This window comes from Cyprinodon tularosa, unplaced genomic scaffold (genome assembly GCF_016077235.1).
Source record: "Cyprinodon tularosa strain WSP-4 unplaced genomic scaffold, ASM1607723v1 ctg304, whole genome shotgun sequence".
NCBI lineage: Eukaryota > Metazoa > Chordata > Actinopteri > Cyprinodontiformes > Cyprinodontidae > Cyprinodon > Cyprinodon tularosa.
The window spans coordinates 1,219,016-1,238,377 of NW_024039013.1; the positions used below are offsets into that span (position 1 = coordinate 1,219,016).

A 19,362-nucleotide genomic window follows, 5' to 3' on the forward strand; every position below is an offset into this window, starting at 1 on the left:
GGACTTCAGTGTTGAGGAAGAGCATGAGTTCTTTGCCGAGCTGAATGCGCTGGTTTGGTCTGCCGGCTTCCGTAGAATCGTGAGCGCGCATGGGGGCGCTATTAGGAAATCCTATACACTACTGTTTAGGCTCTAAAACGTTCTAAATGACTTCGTTTCGAGTAAATTCTGGATGCTACCCACTCAGGACACTTGGATTACATTGGACGAGCAGTATGGAGGAATATTGACACGTTTTTGTGGACTTTTATGGACCTTTCTGTGTCGGGCGCCATAGACCTCCATTATTTGAATGTCAGCAGACAGCAAGAAGCCTCCCAGATCTCCAGATGCATTTGAGATATCAAAAAAGTACTCCAGAGTGTTGTTCAGCATGGGGGTGAGTAGAAAATGAAGGCTAATCATGTTTTGGGTGTACTATTCCTTTAAGAAACGGGTGCAATATAGTTTGTCCAAGTGGAGTTGCCATATGTTGACATCATAAGAAGGGGGAGGGCCCCGAGCAGATCTGGTACCTACACCGGCCGCCCTGCAGATCTGAGCTCCCTCGCTCTACGATCCTTGTCCTTCATAAAGATTCATTAAATATCTGATAAATTAAGGCCTGAAAACTGAATGAACATTGATTAAAAACATAATCTGATGTACACTGTGTACAACTCTGATAAATAAAATGGTATGATCAGGGATATTCATAGGGATGGAATTAATATACAAGTATATTATTGTTACACATCAGGAGTTTATCTGTAACATACAGTCGATGCCAACATTATTCAGACGTTTGGTAGATAAATTACTTTAATGACTGATTGGATTTGGCTGATGCCAATTAGGCCTCGCAACCTGAACTACTTTAAATCATTCAAGCTTAATCGTATGACAGAAGCAGTTGGTTAGCCACTAAATGAAAGCTCAGGTTGCTGAAAGGTCAATAAACACAAACTTTAAACACCAGTTTTCAAGGGCCAGTACCCTGCAACTATTTAATCTCTATTCTGCTTCAACAAACCCGAAACAAATAAATTAGGTCGTTAATCAGCTTTATAGCTCTACTGAGGAGGTAATTAACCCAATTTGAATTACCAGTCCTTGAGAACGAGTGTGACAACACTGCTACATAAAATCCAACTTCCACTGAAAGCAGTGACGGTAACACTCTTCTTTTTTTATAATTTTGTCAAGGTTGGTATAAGATAAAAGTGCAAATAAAATGACCAAAAGGCATCTGACTAATTTAATACATTTTTATTTCTATCTCACTTGTAATTTTGAATAACTGTCTCATTCACATCTTTGCTGGGAAAAAAAAACAAAAAGCTTAATTTTAATTATTGTCATTATGTGATTTCAGTGATTAGCTTTTTTTTTTTTGATTTGCAAAAATTTATAAACAATATATAAAGACTAGAACAAAGCAGTACAGGTTACTTTCAACTCTGGCTGTCTTTATAACTGTTGAGTTTAACCATTTACTAAAATCCCTCTTTTTTAAGTCTAATCTTGTTAAGATTTTAGCTTTTATAATAAAAAAAAGAGAAAATACTGGTTAAAGAACAAAAAATAAAGTGTAAATCCCTAAGGAGGCTACCATAAGGTAGTTTAGAGAGCATAATTCTTTAAGAAGAGAGGGGCGGTTAGTTGTCAGCCTTTGAATATGTTGCGGGTTTTTTTGCTAACCTGTGTTGGGGTATTTATGGCTTTATAAAATCCTTTTGATGGTAAAATCCTTAACTCTGAAATACAGACACCTAACAAATGAATACAGCCAGCAACGCGTTGATGGAAATAGGAATAAATCAAGACATGAGTATGTTCTTTGAAAATGATGGATAAAAAAGGGACAGAGAGGAGCGCTTTAAATTAAGACTAATAATGCGGCAAAGATTGAGAGAAAAATAGTCATAAGCAAGGTAAATTTAAAATCTGAGTTGTGTAGAAAACCTAGACACCAAAAAAAGGTTAAAGGACAATATTCTAGCAGCTGAGTTCCTGACCCACCGAATCATCAGCAGACGGGTCCTGCACACTGCTGTAATATGCTGAGCGCTCTTCTTCATCATCCATGTAGACTGGAGGCTCGTAGGAGGTTAGGAAGGTGGATGGTCGGTACAGGTGCTTGTTTAGGTGATGCTGTCTCTTACTGGAGGCCTAAGAGATGATCAGAGACGGTTACATAGATAAGATAACTACATCTTGAGGAAAATTATGCAGTTTTACACAGATAATGTTGTGATAATGTCAGACACCTCAAACCACGGTTTTTTTGCTAAATATTAAAGGCTGGAGATTTTTTCACAAAATGCATTAGAAACCATTCATGCTCTCTCCAAATTCTATCTTCCTGCATTCCCTATAAACACTTAATAGACATTTAATACAAATCAAAGCGCTTTGGTCAGATAAAAACAGACTGAAAACCAATATACTTAAATGTATAGATGTAGAAGATCAAGGAGAGAAAACAAAGAGTTGGGCTTCCATAAATTATAACCACATGAACTCCTTAGCCTTTATTCAAGTAATAATTTATAAAGCTGAAGGGTTTGTTGGCTGATTGGCAGTTACCTTTTTAGTGTACATGCAGAGGTTTGGAGTTCTTCCAGGCACAGGGATACCAGCTTTTGTCAGTTTGATGAAGTACTTCTGAACCCTGCTGGCAACCTGGGATATTTTACGAGGAAAACAGATTTATTAATTATCTCCAGCAGAGGAAGTAGCAGCTGCAGCTTTAAAATGCCTTAACTTTGGTTTCTCTTCTGATTGTTTTAACAGTAACGGCAGATTTTCATTTAAAAAAATGACAACTGAGCTGAGAAACACTTATGTATCCCTCCTGTCTAACGTAAGTGTCACCTGTTTGGCTGTCCGGTTGCCCAGCTCATCAGCAATCTTCTGCCATCTTTTGGACTCCACTTCCTCAGGTGGGAACTTAACAAGAAGCTGCTCCAGTTTTTTCTGTGAAGGAAAAAGACACTCAGTTAAAACTCAGGAATCTTTAGGCCATTGGGAAATAGGTTTTTAGACACTTATTATTTTTAGCCCATTTATTTTAAAGATGCTGACAAACAAAAGTACATGCATAATATTAACCTGTAACAATGAATACACAAAAAACGGAGAGAAAAGAAAGGAAACAGAAATGCATAATTGTTTAATTTACATATTTGAAAAGGAGTTGAAATCTTCTTCAAAATGTAAAAATAGTTCAATATTCAGCTTTAAAAATAATGCGTAACCTTAACATTATGCTCACCAGAGTAAATGATGTTATGGATTGGGACATAAAATGATCAAGTGGTTGTAGGGAATTTGTAAAACAGTTTAAATCCAATCGTACAAAAAGACACAGTGTTCTTTAACAAAGATTGGAAACATTTCATGATTAAGAGGCTTGTAGAGCCAATTTTAGGAGCAAAATGCTGCAGGACAATATCTGGAAGGGCATTCAAATTTGACCAAAAAGGATTGCTAAATTAATTGACATGAATATTAAATTAAGAAACACTAATTGGAATGCATTACAAGAATTAAGGGTTTTCTTGCTCTATCTTTGTGTTCTTCAACTTTACAGGGAGTTTAACGCTTAATTTGTGAAACACGCTAATCTTCTCAACTCCAAAGTTGAGCTTTTGCTCAACTACCTTTTATTCAGTCCAGCAACTTCATTGTAAAAAGGTGCATATCAAAATAAATAAGTCTGATCACCAACCAAATACATTCAAAAAACCATACACACTTCCAAAGGAAGGCATTATAAGACAATATTGGAAGAAGCTGTAAAACTCTTCGCCTGTAGTGCAACTTCACTTTAACAAAACGATTCATTTATAAGTGTAAAATGGGCTCTGGGGTTTGGCTCACTGGGAATGAAATGCATTTGTGGGGATTTTATTTGGGTCTATTGGCAGAAATGTGAAGCAACAATCATCTGCTAGCGTGAGGGAAATCATGACTCATTGTTTAAAGAATAAATATATTAGCATGCATTTCTTTTGATAGGAGCTTTTTGTACATTGGAGTTTTGCTGTTGAATTTTTATATTTTTGTACCTTCATTTATTGTGTTCACACTGCTTAGTGTGTGGAAAATTTCTGTTCCAATTAAATTCCAACTATAAAGCAAGGATACAAAGCAAAGTCCTAAACACCTAATAGGTGTAGGCGGCAGCTCTCGTTTTTGGGAACCTTTTTATAGCTCTTTAAATTATTTCTATGCACAGAGTGAAAGCTCTTCACATATTTGGTCTGTGCCTGTTCTGCAGAGCCAGGCTTAGACTATTCTTCCATCACAAAAAATATTGCTGTTTTTTAATTCTCTTAAAATAAGGGTTGCCAAAAATAACTAATATCCAATATTTCTGTCCAAAAAGGAAAAATGAGCCAATCGCATCGGCCAAAATTGAAACACTTCTATAATAACAGCAATCCCTCTTCATTTGTTCCCCAGTAGTGATATCATCGTGTTTGTATATTTATGTGCAACATATTAATACATAATATAATGAATTCAAATAACTCAAAGGATCACATTTCTACAAAGATATTAAACTAGGTGCCTGGTTTTCAAAATTCTAAATTAGGAGTATTAGGTTGATACACATAAAAAGTAGTGAAATATTGCATCAATTCCCAAAATGGGGCCAGGACCCCATACTGGGAGTCTCCATAATATTTAATTTAGAAGAGGTGATTAAACTGGAACATTGCTGTAGCCAGATGTACTTCCTCATGTGGTCCAGCTGAGCTTGAGCCATTTTGTTAAAGAAAAGAGTGCAGATGAATACCGCACTGTATCAATGAAAATGTTAAAAAACATGCAGAAATCATGCAAATAATCTATTTTTACAAAAACTACAAAGAATAAAAAAAATATGTATTTAAAATTATAAGGCACCAAATTGAAACAAGTTCTTAAGTGAATATGAAGAAAAATCATAACAATAAAGGAGTAGATGGTCTTTAAATCCGTCAACCAACCTGTTCCTCAACCGTCCACAGCTGGTTAAAGGTGTCAGGCTTATTTGGGTGACAAATCCTCCCCCTGATCATCTGTCAACAACACACAGTGACAGGCATGTTAATAGACTGACAAGACAAAAATAAAGCATGCGCTGTCATCCTGAAAGGATCTGAACATACGACTGCCAGGCATTCAGAGTCCTTCAGTTTGACAAAGAAAGGCTGGCTGTCAGATGTGGCTTGAGACGTGTCACTGGGAGGATGCGGGAAAAAAAAGCAGCTCCCTTTGACTGTCAAAATCCTTTTACTATTCAGAGGATGTCATCCAGGGGAAAGCAAATGTGCTGGCACAAAATAAACAAAAAGAGCAGCAGACATAATCGTGAGTTAGCTTGGAGCAGGCTGCGCTGCACCTTGTTATTCAAACAATCAATTAAAAGTAAAACCCTACTGCAGGTATGATTGTGGGAGAGCACATACACACCACCATAACAAATAAAAGAGGTTTGCAAAACACATTTCTATAGGTATTGCTTATTTCCTTGAAGCTTATCTGAGCAAAGCAGTAAGAATGAGCGAGAAGAGCTCAGAGGAGGAGTAAAATGGTAATAACCAGCTGATTTGCAAGACAACTTATGTGAGATTGGTGAGTCATCAGCCAGAGATAGAAACTGCTGCCACTGCATCTGCGCTAATGATGTTCTAGAAAAACATGAACAGAAAACTGATTTAAAGTTCCTGACTTCTATAAAATAAATGCTTTAGTTTCCTCAACCCTTTTAATCCATGTTAAAAAAATACTTATCCTGATCTAGAATTCATGACCAACAAAATTACAGTGGTAAGAATTTACACATGAGACCTTCAAAAAGATGGTGAAATGGAAAAATTAAAGATTGGAAGAATAAAAGAAAGAAAGCAAGAAAAGTGAAGAAACAAAGAAGGGCAAAAAACACATAAGGCTCAGAGGAGACATTTGGAAGGAAGGAAGGAGACCAGGAACAGGGGACAAGTAAGGGAAAAAAACAATGAAGAAAGGAAGGATAGAAAGAACAAAAGAGGAAGAAAGGAGAGAGGTAAGGAATGACAAGAAGTTAGGCTAGAGCAAATAAAACAAGAGAGGAAGGACCTTACTTCTCCAGACTGAGGAAACTCTGTACCTGTGCTTGCCTGCTGTTCTCAAGGGCGTCACTTGTAGGAAGAGAGGAGTACACGGTTGAGGATTCACCTTCTTTCTTGGGTTCAACAGGACTTTTTGGTCTCAGAGGCAAACCTGTAGCAAAGCAACAAATTAGATCAACCTTTATATTTAAAACTATCAATCTTAGAAAAATGAATTCTAAAATTCAGGCGCACCTTTATCAAAGATCAACTTCAGCTGTCGGGTTTTTCGTTTCTTGTCGCAGAACTCCCTCTCGAACTCCCCCAGCCCCGAGGTGTACTGCTCCCAGGCGATGTCAGGGAGCTGCACAACCCGCTGGGGACACGGCAAACCCAGATTTGCCTGAAGGTTCCAAGGACAGAGAGACAGAAAGAAAGCAAAAAACAATTAACATCGGCTTCAGCATTGCCACAAAAGAAAACAGGTCAGCATAATAAAGTCGCACAATGAACCACATTTATCTGCTTTCTAACACTGGCCATTCCCGTTTTTATGGCTGTAATTGTCACCATGTCATGCCCTGTAGAAGAATTCAAAACCCTTGAGTATGTTCACATTAAATATCTTTAACTCAGTGTTTTTTTTTTAATTATTATTATTTACATGATAGACAAAGACCAGGTACTAGATCACTGATAAGGAAGAAAAATTATACAAAATTGTTTACATCATTATAAAAAGTTTAACATGAATTGTACTCAGTGAACAAACAGTAGGACTACCTTTTTGGGAGGCTAGAGCTGCAGAACTGTTTGGCTATATCTTAGTCTGTGCTGCACATCCAGCTGTATATTGGGAGATTAGATTTATTCCTGACAACTCTGCAAAAATCCACCTCACAATTTTTGAGATTCCAGTCCTGAGCCATAACTACATCACTAAAAAAATTATGGAGCCCCGGCCAATAATCCTGCAAAATAATAAAGAAGATAAACATAATAATAAAACAGTCCATTGAACAAGCTGAGGAAAAGCATATCTAAGGCCGCTCCAGAGAGGGAACGCCTATTAAACGTGTGCAAGAGCATACATAAGCTAATTTCCCCTTGTGCACGCTCCGTTTAAAAGTTGCTGTTTTCATCGCTCATACAAGCTTACTTTCCAAAAGAAGATTTGCAATTTCTCCACTATGTCAGACTCACTACCGGTAAGTGAAAAAAGGGACGAGCATGTAGCATGGCCTTATGTAAACATATCACCAGAATGTTTGACAATTAGGAGGACCACTTATTTTGATGATCCACAAGGAAAAAGAAAATCCTCGACTATACCTTTAAGAGCTTAAACTTAAGACCCAAGATATTAAAATATTTAAGTTTTTGAGGACTAAAGCTTTAATTTTTATTAACTCTATCACTGTTTATAATCTTCCAAATTACCTTTTGTATAATTTGCACTCCACAATGTGTTCAATAAAACTCCAGCTAATATACCCTAATATTGGTTGTTTTAAATCTTTAAAATATCAATCCATTGGAAGATAAGGGGTACTCTGCAAAGCTGTGTATTATGTTTACCTGTTTCTGCAGCTGCTCCACAAAGCTGATAGGATCAGTGAGAGCCTCTCTCTGGTGACGCGCTAACGTCTCCAGGTCAAGAATGGCCTGAGCACGCTGAGCCTCGAGTACCACGATGGTCTGCAGAAGTCTCTGATAACTGGCAGACAGGGAAACAAGGTTAGACTGGAGAGCAATGTCGGAACTGATTACATTAGTTAACCGGAGGCTTGCGATGTAGCAGTGCATTAACCTTTAAGACCAAATTCCATGTACGACACAGCATAGAACCTAAAAGACGTTTGAAAGGAAGCCGATTTCTTGACATTTTCCACTTCTCTGCAAGGAATATATCGATACAAATATAACCTAAATGTCATTTTACTCAGGATTACCAACTATAGGAAGGAAACAGAATCACAGCACTTGTACTGTACACATGCCACTTTGCATTCCAGACTCTTTAAGTTGTGCGCACTTAAGCAGCCTTCAGTGCTGCAAATCTGACCTTTCTCCTTGCAGGCTCTGGGGTAAGAGAAGAGCAGCAAACTGAAGCGTCAGTGACTGAGTGTGGTACTGACTCAAATCCTTCAGAGTGGGCAGGCCTATCATCCAACTGTATACAACTAGAAGCTAACGTTGCTCAAATAGCAAGAGGGCATCAATTTACAGAATGCAACAGGAGTAAAAATCAATTTTAAAAGGATTTCTTATTTATGTATGACAGGGGTGTTAAGTAAGGTTGTTCCTTAGAATTATACAGAGGGTTTTAAGGCAGAGATTTTTTTATTTTCTTTTTTTGTGCTACAGACTGATTAAAAGTATGATCACTGCTTGACTCAGCATCTGTTAAGGGTAACTTGGCTGGGTCTTTCAGCCAGCTGGACCCCCACCCCCCCCCCAAAAAAAATGTCCAGGGACAAGCTTGGTGTTTTATTGCCACCTACTGGGCCTGTGGTCTGATAACAAACAACGCTGCAGGATGACAAACTGGCTTCAACACACATTTTTCCACTTTAATCTTTGATCACTGATTTGTAGGACAGCAAGGCATGGCAGAGCTCTTAATAGATGCTGCTTGTTCCAACAAACCCCAATCTGTGACATTCTTGTTTATTTAGCAGTTCTAAAATACCACATCATGCATGCAGAAAACTGACTCCAGGCTGCATTGATCCAAGCCTTAAAAATCCTCCTCATTCAGCAGGGGCACTAAAGCGTGATCAAATTACCTTGCAAAATGAGACCAGTGAAATCCTAATCTATCACCACTATTTATATCTGCAATGTTTACAAGAACTAGTCTAAAACGCAAAACAGAGCTCATAAATTAGCAGACCTGTCACAGAGAAGTTAGGAAGGATCCCAATCTGGGACCAGAGTGGCAGCATAAACATTGAATGTTGTTCAAATAACAAAACTGTCTACAATACTGACAAAAACATCCTCCAAATAATAAATCCTCTTCCTAAGATAACAGAAGCAATCAACAAAGCCAATTTGAAATTTAATTTGGTCAGGCTTTGTTGGCTATTTACACATTCTGTTATCAAAACAAAAGAACAAAAATGAAAAGGGTTTGAAAAAGAAAACAAACAAAGGCATAGCTTACTAACAAATTTTCTAGATTTAACTAAACCAGGTTGGCTTCAAACTTAATTGTACTCTATATTTGCATGTCAAAGCTGCCCATTAGTTTATTCTACCCCTTTTGTGTAAACTAAACCTAGAGTTATCTTTATTATAATAATCTGGTAATATATGATACTTGGAGAACTATGCAGAAAAGTAACAAGACATTTTTCTCCTCTTACGGATTTCCTTTTATTTTGTCAAACTAAAACATTTTTTAGATCATTTGAAATATGGTAATAATGGAGAAAAACAGAGTAAATCTAAAAAGCAGTTTGAAAATAAAGGTTTTATAATAAAGGAAGAATCTATTCAGACCAACTAATGCCTGAGTGAATAAACACTTTCCTCCCTGATTATATCCTGGATAAGCTGTGATTTAAGTGGACTTTCTTTTTGAAAGCAATGCTTCATTAAAATGGCCAGGCCCACGGCAGATTTATCACTGACATCTGGATATATTAAACAACTCAAAACCTCTGATAGATTAAAGTTCTCAAAATACAGTGGCCTAGCCCAACTCTGGACTTAAATCCAACACAGATACCACAGTAGGACCTAAAACATGCCGTTCATTATAAAACCCTCCATGGCTGAAGTAAAAAATATACTAAAATCTACTAAAGACAGATGGCAAAAGCTCATCAAGGTGATGTTAAAAATTAAACGCTAGTTATAGCAATCTCTTGATATTTCACCCTTAATAAATAAAATAATTTGAGAACTTTTGGTATTTACCCAGGTTATATTGACCCAGTATAAAAATTTGCTTGTTAATTTAAAATCTTTCCGTGGCTTAAAAAAACGAAGAAAAAAAAAAAAAAACAGACGGCTAAAAACCTTTGGACATCATCCAAATGAGTCTCATTTGAACTAGCCAGTGACTATAAACTAATGCCACAGGAATACCTCCAACTGCAATATGACAAATGCTTGTTTTAGGTACTGTTTGGTACGTTACTATATTTAGTTATGATGCATTCAACCCCAGCGTGTCAGTAATGTATAAGCCCGATTGAAAGGACTTCCTGCTCTTGATGCACACCTGAAACCAGAGCTTTATTTAGCATCTTGTTGAGCAAGATACTAAAGCTCCCAGAGAAAGTTGGGGAGAATGCGATGATAGAAAAGCAGCAAAAAAAAAAAAAAAAGTGTTAAAGGTTGGCGAATTCACAACTGATGCAGCCACCTCGCTGAATGCTGAACATAACATTTGCTAATAGAGTGTAATCTCTTTATACCAACCTAAATTCACACCAGGCTTCCTTATCTGCATTTATTCAGTACCACATTAAAGGAGTTCCAAAAAAAGAAAATTAAAAACAATCCACTGGACTTTGTTTCAAAGTCTAAAGTCCAGTCCACAAAGTCCAGTGGATTGTTTTTTGGAATGATTATGACCTGGATGACTGGGAATCTCCACCAGCACAATAAAGAAGTACACAGTGACATCTAACAGCAGTCAGTCCCAGGTTATGTCCCAGTTAAAGAAAGGTTTTCAGATATTCAACACAGACTGAATAACTTGCTGTAACTCTTTTCTTAAAAAAAAAAAAAAGACTGTTATAAATGCAATCGAATTAGCTTTTTTTCATTGCTTCTGAAGCAGACTACCTGAGGTGGTTACCATAATCTGAATCAAAGTTGAGTCGAGTTGTTAATTAAATTTAAATTAACTGACTTTGCCTAACTGCAAAACATTTAGTTCCTACAAAGATAAAAATAAACATAATACCGTATTTAGAAGCGTTAGATAATTTATTTGGTTTTAAGACATATTTGTAATTTCAAGTGATCAACATGCTTATTTCTACATTTAAAATCTTAAATCAATCATGTCGCGTAAAATTATCTTGCTGCATTGTCAGATAATGGATTTAGTTGTTTTTTTATTTTAGATAGCCATTTTTGCAGTGCATAAAGCTCAAGCACAGTGTCTGCTGAGGGTTATGCCCACAATTGATAAAGCTCTATGAAAGTAGATAAAAAAAAAGACCACTGTGATTGGTGGAGAAACCACAATAATTTAAAAGAAACAAGGCAGGGAAGAAAATGTCAGCAAGCAGTAAATTATATGGCCATTGCAATATTCAACAATCAGAACCCAACCTCTGTTCTCTCTGGTGTTGTGCAGTCCTATCAACTACAGATAAAAACTTAACATGCTGCCTTTGATGTATATTCCTCTACATCTGGTATTTGTTTTAGAGTAGAAGAAAAAAAACATTTAACTTAAAATTCAATAGCGTGAAACTAAAATAGTATGACGAGCACATGTGAAAGCTGCATCAGTAACACATCAGCCAATATTTCTTTAGGACTCTCACATACTCTTTGTTGTGTTTAAGAGCCAGGTGGTCTGACTCAAAGTAATACACGTCTGGTTCCTCCTCTTCCTCGTCCTCCTCCTCCTCCTCTTCTTCTTCTTCTTCTTCCTCAACAGCCTGGCTCTGTGTTAGCTCCTTGCGATTTTCTATTTCTTTGTCCTCAGCAAAGCCACTGTCTTTATCACCTACTTTGCAACCAGGATTCACAGAAACTGGCTCCTCGCTTGAGGGACCAATTGAGTCTGAACAAGAACGTTCCTCTAAAGTTGGACATTCTTCCTCCACCTCCCCCTCTTCCCTAAAGGGACCATTGTCTGTCAGAGGAGAACTGGGTTTGGAGGGAGAAGTTTTCCCACCAGACACAACTCTCCTAGGTGAAGTCCGTAGGGTATATCTGTGTTCGTAGAGATCTGTGAAAGAAGGGAGCATGCTGGACATTGAGGCGTTACAATCTGGGTCTGTGGGGGAAGGGGGTGTTGTGACTGTGGGTGTAGTTTCTCCTGAGTTGCTGTTGTTTACTGCACTACAGTTTATGTTCGCATTAGAGCATGAGATGGAAGCAGCAGGTTCCTGCGCCGGTGACCGCCCGTTTGAATCCCCTTCGCTCACAATAACCTGCTCCTCATGAGCCAGACACAAAGGGTCTCCCACCACATCGACTTCCATCTCCTGCTCTTTAACTACTATCAACTCAGGAAGAGGATCTTCTGCAGCACCCGTGAATGTTAGTGCAGATGAGGCTGGTGATACTCCTAAGTCAGAGACCTCTATTTGCCTAGGTACAGAGTTTCTAAAAGGCACAGAGGGGTCAGGGGATGAGGGAGCCTCCATCTGACTGCCGTTTAGCAGAGATGTGAGGCTGGTGGCAGAGGTGGGTGTTGCACTGGGATGTTCAGTGACTGTGCTAGTTTCCTCTGCATCAGTTTCTCTGAGTCCATTAGAGGCTTTAAGGAAATTATGTGGCAAAACCTGCCCATCAATATCCATGCAATGATCTTCCTTCACCTGTCGTGAAATTACCTCACCCTCCTGAACACTGGGGATAGAAGAGGCAGATGATGTATTAAAAGAGTTTTGGCTTGCTGAGTTCTCACAAATTACATCCTTACAAGGCTCCGAGACAGAAACTTGACTTTGGCTATTCTGGTATCCTTGGTCCTCTTCCTGTCCCAGAAACTCTCCAGAGAGAGAGCGTTGCTTGGCCCTTTTGATTTGACGCAAGGTATCCTGCCACTCCTTCCCTGTGTCACAGTTCTCAGATTTCTCTTGGCTGAGGTCTTTTTCCAAGCAGGACACACCTCGCTTCCTAGAGATGGTTGAAGGATCAGCATCAAGTGCAGCGACACAGGAGTCAGCTTCGTTTTTCTTCAAAATGTCCTGTTGGCTATTTTGCAAGGAACTCTCTTGTGACCTTGCGTCTTGTGTAGCAGCAAGCTTTGACTCCAGTTCAAAGTCTTGATTAAGTACCTCACCAATGTCCTGCTGGATTTGTTGTTCATTGTCATTTGACTCCTGCTTTGACTCCTCGAGGGCGTCCGGCATAGACTCTTTGACGGCGACCGGCACAGAATGAACAACCTCTGGCACAGACTCCTCAACGGCCTCTGGCATAGACTCTTCGACAGACTCCTTGATGGCCTCCAGCACAGACTCCTCGACAGCCTCCTCTCTTGGCTCCTCATTACCATCAGACTTTTGTTTGAAGTCCTTACTGTTTTCCTGCTTTGACTCTTGCTTGGATTTCTTACTGGTTTCCTGCTTTGACTCTTCTTTTGAGACCTTATTGGAACACTGATTTGACTCATGTTTAGACTCCTTACAGGTATCTTGCTTTGACTCTTGTTTTGAACTCTTATTGGTATCGTGCTTTGACTGGTGCTTGGAGTCCTTACTGGTATCCTGCTTTGACTCTTTCCTTGCATCCTGCTTTGACTCCTGCTTGGCATCCCTACTGGTATCTTGCTTTGACTCCTGCCTACTGTCCTGCTTTGACTCCAGCTTCTTTTTGGGGGAGCGTGCCCTAGGTTGTGGAGATACTGAGGTCTCCTCTGGCTGGGCGATGCTGCGGTTTCTGAGGGTTCGACCACAAAACTTTTCATCCAATCCATTGAGCCCCACTGATGACCTTGTGACACGCGAAGAACGGGATGCGGCCATACTATGGCGGGTGCCTACAGTCTCCTCATCCTGGTGCACTCTCCTCTGCAGCAGAATGTGGGCACCTGAAAGACACAAACCAATACATTTTGTCATAATCAGGTTCTACAAATAATGAAACACCACAGTTTCTCTCGTCTTGGTAAAGTCAGTCCCTCAATGCAGTATATACTTTTTCATCCTGTATCTTTGCATGGTAAATTGTTTTTAAGCACATGAGTATGAAGGTCTGCACTTTAAGCAGGTCTGCACTTTAAGCTTCTCATCCCGTTTTTCTTTAAAGGGGCATAGTTCTTCAGGTGTACAAGGATTTACAGAGTCTGTTAGCAATGTCTTCTTAACTAATACAGGGTTACTACAAGTTTCCAAAAGTTAAGTTTAAGACTATTTAACCTCTCAAAACCCATGTAGAACCATGTAAAACCCCCACTGACGACCCGTTTTAATGCGTTTACAAATAATAACTCAGAATGAATGAAGATTACACTGGTAAACTTTTTACCAATTTAATATAAAGCAATATAAAGCTTAGTCTCCACAATTCAACCACCTAATTCATTTTTATGGACACAGCAAGCACCAAAGCACAATTATAGCAGCATGTCGAAATGTAGCATGACAAAGCAGCCACAACAAGCAAGCATGTCTTTTTATTACTGCTGTTCAAAAAAGACTTATTTTCGAGAATTAAAATAAAACAACTTTTAGTCATGTTTGAAATGATGCAGCTTGGGCTTGATGCAGCTTCGGTGTTTTACTCACCTAATTCTCGCGTATATATTCAGAAACTACAAGGTGTTAGCTTTAAAATAACATATCACACATGTAATTTGGGCTTACAGCTCCTCAGTTATTTGCTTTTCCATTTGGGTATGCAAAATAGGCGAATTTCCCAGAAATGAGGTGGATATTAAGAGGTTAAGACAACTTAGAATAAAATCTAATATCCATTTCATGGGCACATAGGTACAAAAAGAGCATTCCTGGGACTGAAGAAAATGTATTTATTTAAATTAGACAGAATGTCAGTTACAACCTACACACATTTCTGTGTTGAAGTGTGTATAAACACAGGACAAATAAAGTGTCTGAAGGAGAGTTCACATCGAACACAAATTTTGCAACAGGGCGAAGGATTCCCATGTCATTTTTATGTAGGAGGGCTGCTCTGGAAAGAAGCAAAACTGAATGATGCAAAGTTAGCGAAGCGAATGGCACAATTCTGGCGGATTAATTTAAATTTGATCACTGCAAATTACCTGCGAATGAAGTAAGGCAAAATTCACAGGAGAAAAATTTGAACTTTTTTTTTTTTTTTTCAACACCATGAAATCCAGTGAGGGACTAGATGTGGCTGTAGTGAGCTACAGTGTAGCTCTAGTGCAGTGGCAGCGGAGACAAGCTTTTATTTCAATCAAAGTTGAAGATGGAGAAAGTAATGTTTACCAGGGATCAAAAGGGGATTCTCTTAAGATTCTTTTTAGGTGGCTTTTAAAAGAGCCATTTTAATATATAGCCCGAGAAAGACTTTTTTTTTTGTTGTGGTTTGTTATTTACAAAATTAAAGAGGTTTACAACGCTGGCAGCCTCTTCTGGGTTTTGGTTCTCTGACAGTTTTTTTGCACCGATTTCCCGGTAATCCTTCACAAGCTCCAGAATGCTGTCTCACCTTCCCTCTGTTGTCCTGGTACACAAAGTACAATAATGTTAATGTCCATTGTTCTTAGTTTGGCTGCTTGTAAGGTCCTGTGCAGATCAAAGTGAAGCCTGTGTAGCTGTTCATCTGGCGTGGACCTAATGGCTGCTAGCTTCTTAGCTGTCTAGCCAGGGAACTTTTCTGTACATCTTATGTCGATTTCAAATTACGTGTCTCTAATAAACACTAAGCTTAAAATACCCTGGGGGAACTGCATAAAATTTAGGACCTATGACATCAAATGTCATATTTTTTAAGAATTTTTATTATATATTAAATTTAAATGTAGATTTTTAAGACCAGACGGGAACCCTGTAATGCTATGGTACAGATCAAGTGAAGAAGCCTTTAGCAGTTTTATTTTGTTCAGCTGAATTCTGCATATTAGGTAGAAAAAAGAAACAGTTAAAAAGTAAAAGGCTAGAAAAACTGTAATTATTCTGGACTGAATTTAAATATTTTCAAGCTGACAATATGAAATGTTTAAAGGTTAGAGTGCAAGAGTTAGAGTGAAATGCTGTGCTCACCTAGGGCTGCAACAACGAATCGATAAAATCGATAAAAATCGACTTTTAAAAGCGTTGGCAACGAATTTCATCATCGATTAGTTGTGTCGCGCGATTACTGCGTCATCCGCCGCGCCGTCATCACTGCCTCTTGACTGAAAGAGGAAGAAAAAAAAAAAGGCAGAGCGAGTCAGCGCCGCAGGTGCAGTGTTGCCAACTCAGCGACTTTTCAGACCCCTCCAGCGACTATTTTTTTAAAAAGCGTTCTAGCGACAAATCTGGCGACTTTTTTCGGTGTCACTGGCGGCTTTTGGAGACTCTTACGTGAAAGCATGTATCGTTCCTACTCTGCCGTGGGGCGCCTCCCCCACCCCAACCCCGTTTTCCCGCAGGAGTCCCTCTCAGAGCAGCAGTCAGCCTCAGCGTCCAGACTGCAAATGAAGCGCGCATGCACCGGGATTGAGGGCGCAAATTGATCACAATAATTAAAATAGCCTGTGCTTTGTAAAGCGAAAAAAGTGATAACATGCAACTTTTTTCAAAAGAAATTAACATGGCACGGAAGCACCATGTTTGTTTGGTTTTAAAGTGGGGAAACGTAACGTTAGTTTCTCAGGTAGCTCATCTGATGCTTTCCTTACCGTGTTAGTAGGTTACAGACAGTGATAAGGTTGGCTACTTATTTTACCTTTAATTTCATTTGAATTAGCTTAAGCAGCGTTTATATTTTCTTTATAAATAAATTAACTTGCAAATTATGAGGGCAAGGCTTTTAAAGTTTAAATCTTCTGGCAAAGTTAAAGTAAAGAAGATCCTGCAATTTATGGAAGTAAAGCAGAATAAAATCCAGCAAGATCAGTAATATGTCAATTAATTATCTGCCACATTCCCATGTAAATATCTGTCTTTGGAGGATGTGTTTTTTAGCACCCCTAGTTCTCTCATTTTTATTCCAAATACAATTTATAATTTGAATCACAGGGCTATTTTTATCTCTATGATTCAGTATTTTCTCAAGCAGCAACTTTAACAGCTATACTTTCCTGTCTTAAAAGGCAGAACTCTTCTAGTCTAAAAAAACTAATTTGTTGAAATGGGGGGGCCTATTGTTTGAACCCCTTAGGGGCTTTAAAAAACAAAAATGTCTTTTTTTGCGCTTTATGAAACAAAGTACCCTATATTTTGTGGATGTACAGCTACGTTTCTCATGTAAGTTTGCGTAGTTTTAACACAAACATTTATTTTTCATATTGCACCAGTACAGTTAATGAGCAACCTGTACTTGTGTGCTTGTTTGTTCTGTCTAAAATGTTTATTTTGGAATAAAGAGGTTAATAAAAAAAATATTTTTTGTCCGATTCATCGATTAATCGAAAAAATAATCGTCCGATTCATCGATTTTTAAAATAATCGTTAGTTGCAGCCCTATGCTCACCTAAAAAATTAAGAGAGGGCAAGTCTCCCCGACCTGAAATACTACGACTAGGTAGCTCAGCTGACAGCAGTGACATACTGGATTAATAGTAAGTAAGAGTCTGGCTTGGTCCAAATAGAACAGAACTATGTCCGTCTGTCTTTTCTTGTAAGACAGACGAAGGAAAAGACTACAAATTTGTAAAAAGCTTTGATCAAACACATACTGCGGGTCTGGGTGTCAGTGAGGAAAAGACTGGCTGGTACAATTATGGAAATTCAATGGGCAATAATGTATGCAACAGCCACCCGTCAGCTCAGTTGAATATGAAAATATTGATAGAAAAATATTCCCTATGCCAACTATCCCCACCTGTAGGGGGGCAACTGTGTTTTGCTTTCAGCACTGCACATTAAGAGAAGTTGGGGTACTAAGGTCAGATCTAGGCCTGGGCAATAGACTGAATATATATCGTTACAGTCATTCACAACAATAGTTGCCGCCAATTTTCCAATGTCGGTAAAAGAAATAAGACGTAATTTAGCTTATTTGCCTGTGTGCAGTAGTGGCTGGTATTTCCTTCCCCTTTAAGACACTGTAGTATGTGTCTAATCACGCGACTCCACCGGTCCAGTCAGAAACGTAAGCAAAGAGAATGGTGGATGAGCCCAATGAAGAATTGCTAACACAGCTGTAGACAAAATTACATCAAAAAGAGCTGAGCACACAGAGAAAAGTCGAGAGCGCGTAGTCAGAATTGATCGCGAGGCAGACTGATTTTGAGCGAGGGTGTGCAAGTTTAAATGATATTTAAATTGTTCTCTCCGCACGCTCAGTTCGGTGGCACCAACATCACACCATAGATGTCGAGCAAAAGAACATGAAATGCAAAGTTTGTCTAAAAACTGTCGGAACTACCCAAAGTAAAACATCCAACCTCCACCACCTACAGCACAACCACCCTGTTGAGTTCAAAGATGTGCAAAAGGCTCCATTACCTTTGCGGAGAAATGTTTGCAAGAGAGGTAACATTTTTCTCCTGTTCAATTAAACATTGTTGAATGTTTGAAATGAAACTTTAATATTTAATTGAAAGTAATATGTACCATATTTTCACGACTATAAGGCGCACTTAAACGTCTTTTTTTCCCCTCAAAATGTGCGGTGCGCCCTTTGGTGCGGTGCGCCCTATGTGTGTTGTAACTGCGACTTTTGAGACCACCTCATTGAGGAGACGATGAAAGAGTGGCTGAATGTAAGGAGACCAGGAGTTTTTTTTTCCACTCATCACCATCGCTGTTAATATGTAACTCCATGCGTGCCCATCTCACAGCTGATGTGAAAAACATGGGGAAACAAATTAACGCTGTGCTCGCTGTTCAACCGCTCGACATCGGTGTGAACCGGACCCAGCAGGTGCAGCAGAAGCAGCGAGTTTACATGCAAAGTCAATGGTTGACGCGCGTATAGGTGCAGCAAAAGGTCCCGCAGCGAGTTTTAAACAGCAGGCGCAGCGCGTCGGGAGCGTTTAAATATCTGCCAACGCGCTGCTGCTGCTCGAGATGGAAAAATTGAAGTTTTGCTGCTGGACGCGCCGCATCAACCAATCAGAGAAGCTGATCTGGGAGCTGACAGCGAGACAGACACAGCGCTCTGATGACATATGATATTAAATGAAAAGGGCTGGGTGGATGCGTGGCTGAGGCAGGTGTATCTGAGAAGACTAGGTGGTTTTTTCCACGCATCACCATCGCTGCGTGCCCATCTCACAGCCGATGTGAAAAAAAAGGTGAATCAAATGAACGCTGTGCTCGCCGTTATCCCGGGGGTCTGACAAAGGAACTTCAACCGCTCAACATCGGTGTGAACCGGCCGTTCAAAGTAAGGCTGCGAGCGGCGTGGGAGCGATGGATGACAGACGGAGACCACAGTTTCAGGATAAGTGGAAGGCAGCGCCGGGCAATTAACGCCACAGTTTGCGGATGGATTGTAGATGCTTGGACTAACGTGT

The 19,362-nt window shown here is 39.2% G+C and overlaps 1 protein-coding gene across 2 annotated transcripts in view; it reads right to left on the reverse strand.

The window, feature by feature from the left end:
- Positions 1-19,362, reverse strand: part of zzz3 (zinc finger, ZZ-type containing 3) — a 33,879-nt gene that overhangs the window by 7,014 nt on the left and 7,503 nt on the right. For both annotated transcript variants that reach the window (XM_038291927.1, XM_038291928.1), the window contains exons 2-9: positions 11,583-13,800; positions 7,641-7,779; positions 6,318-6,465; positions 6,122-6,234; positions 4,980-5,051; positions 2,857-2,958; positions 2,569-2,664; positions 2,002-2,151 (exon numbers count right to left, since the gene is read on the reverse strand). In XM_038291927.1, the coding sequence (XP_038147855.1) occupies positions 2,002-2,151; positions 2,569-2,664; positions 2,857-2,958; positions 4,980-5,051; positions 6,122-6,234; positions 6,318-6,465; positions 7,641-7,779; positions 11,583-13,735 (2,973 nt within the window). In that variant the 5' untranslated portion in view covers positions 13,736-13,800. The remainder of the gene's footprint in view (positions 1-2,001; positions 2,152-2,568; positions 2,665-2,856; positions 2,959-4,979; positions 5,052-6,121; positions 6,235-6,317; positions 6,466-7,640; positions 7,780-11,582; positions 13,801-19,362) is intronic.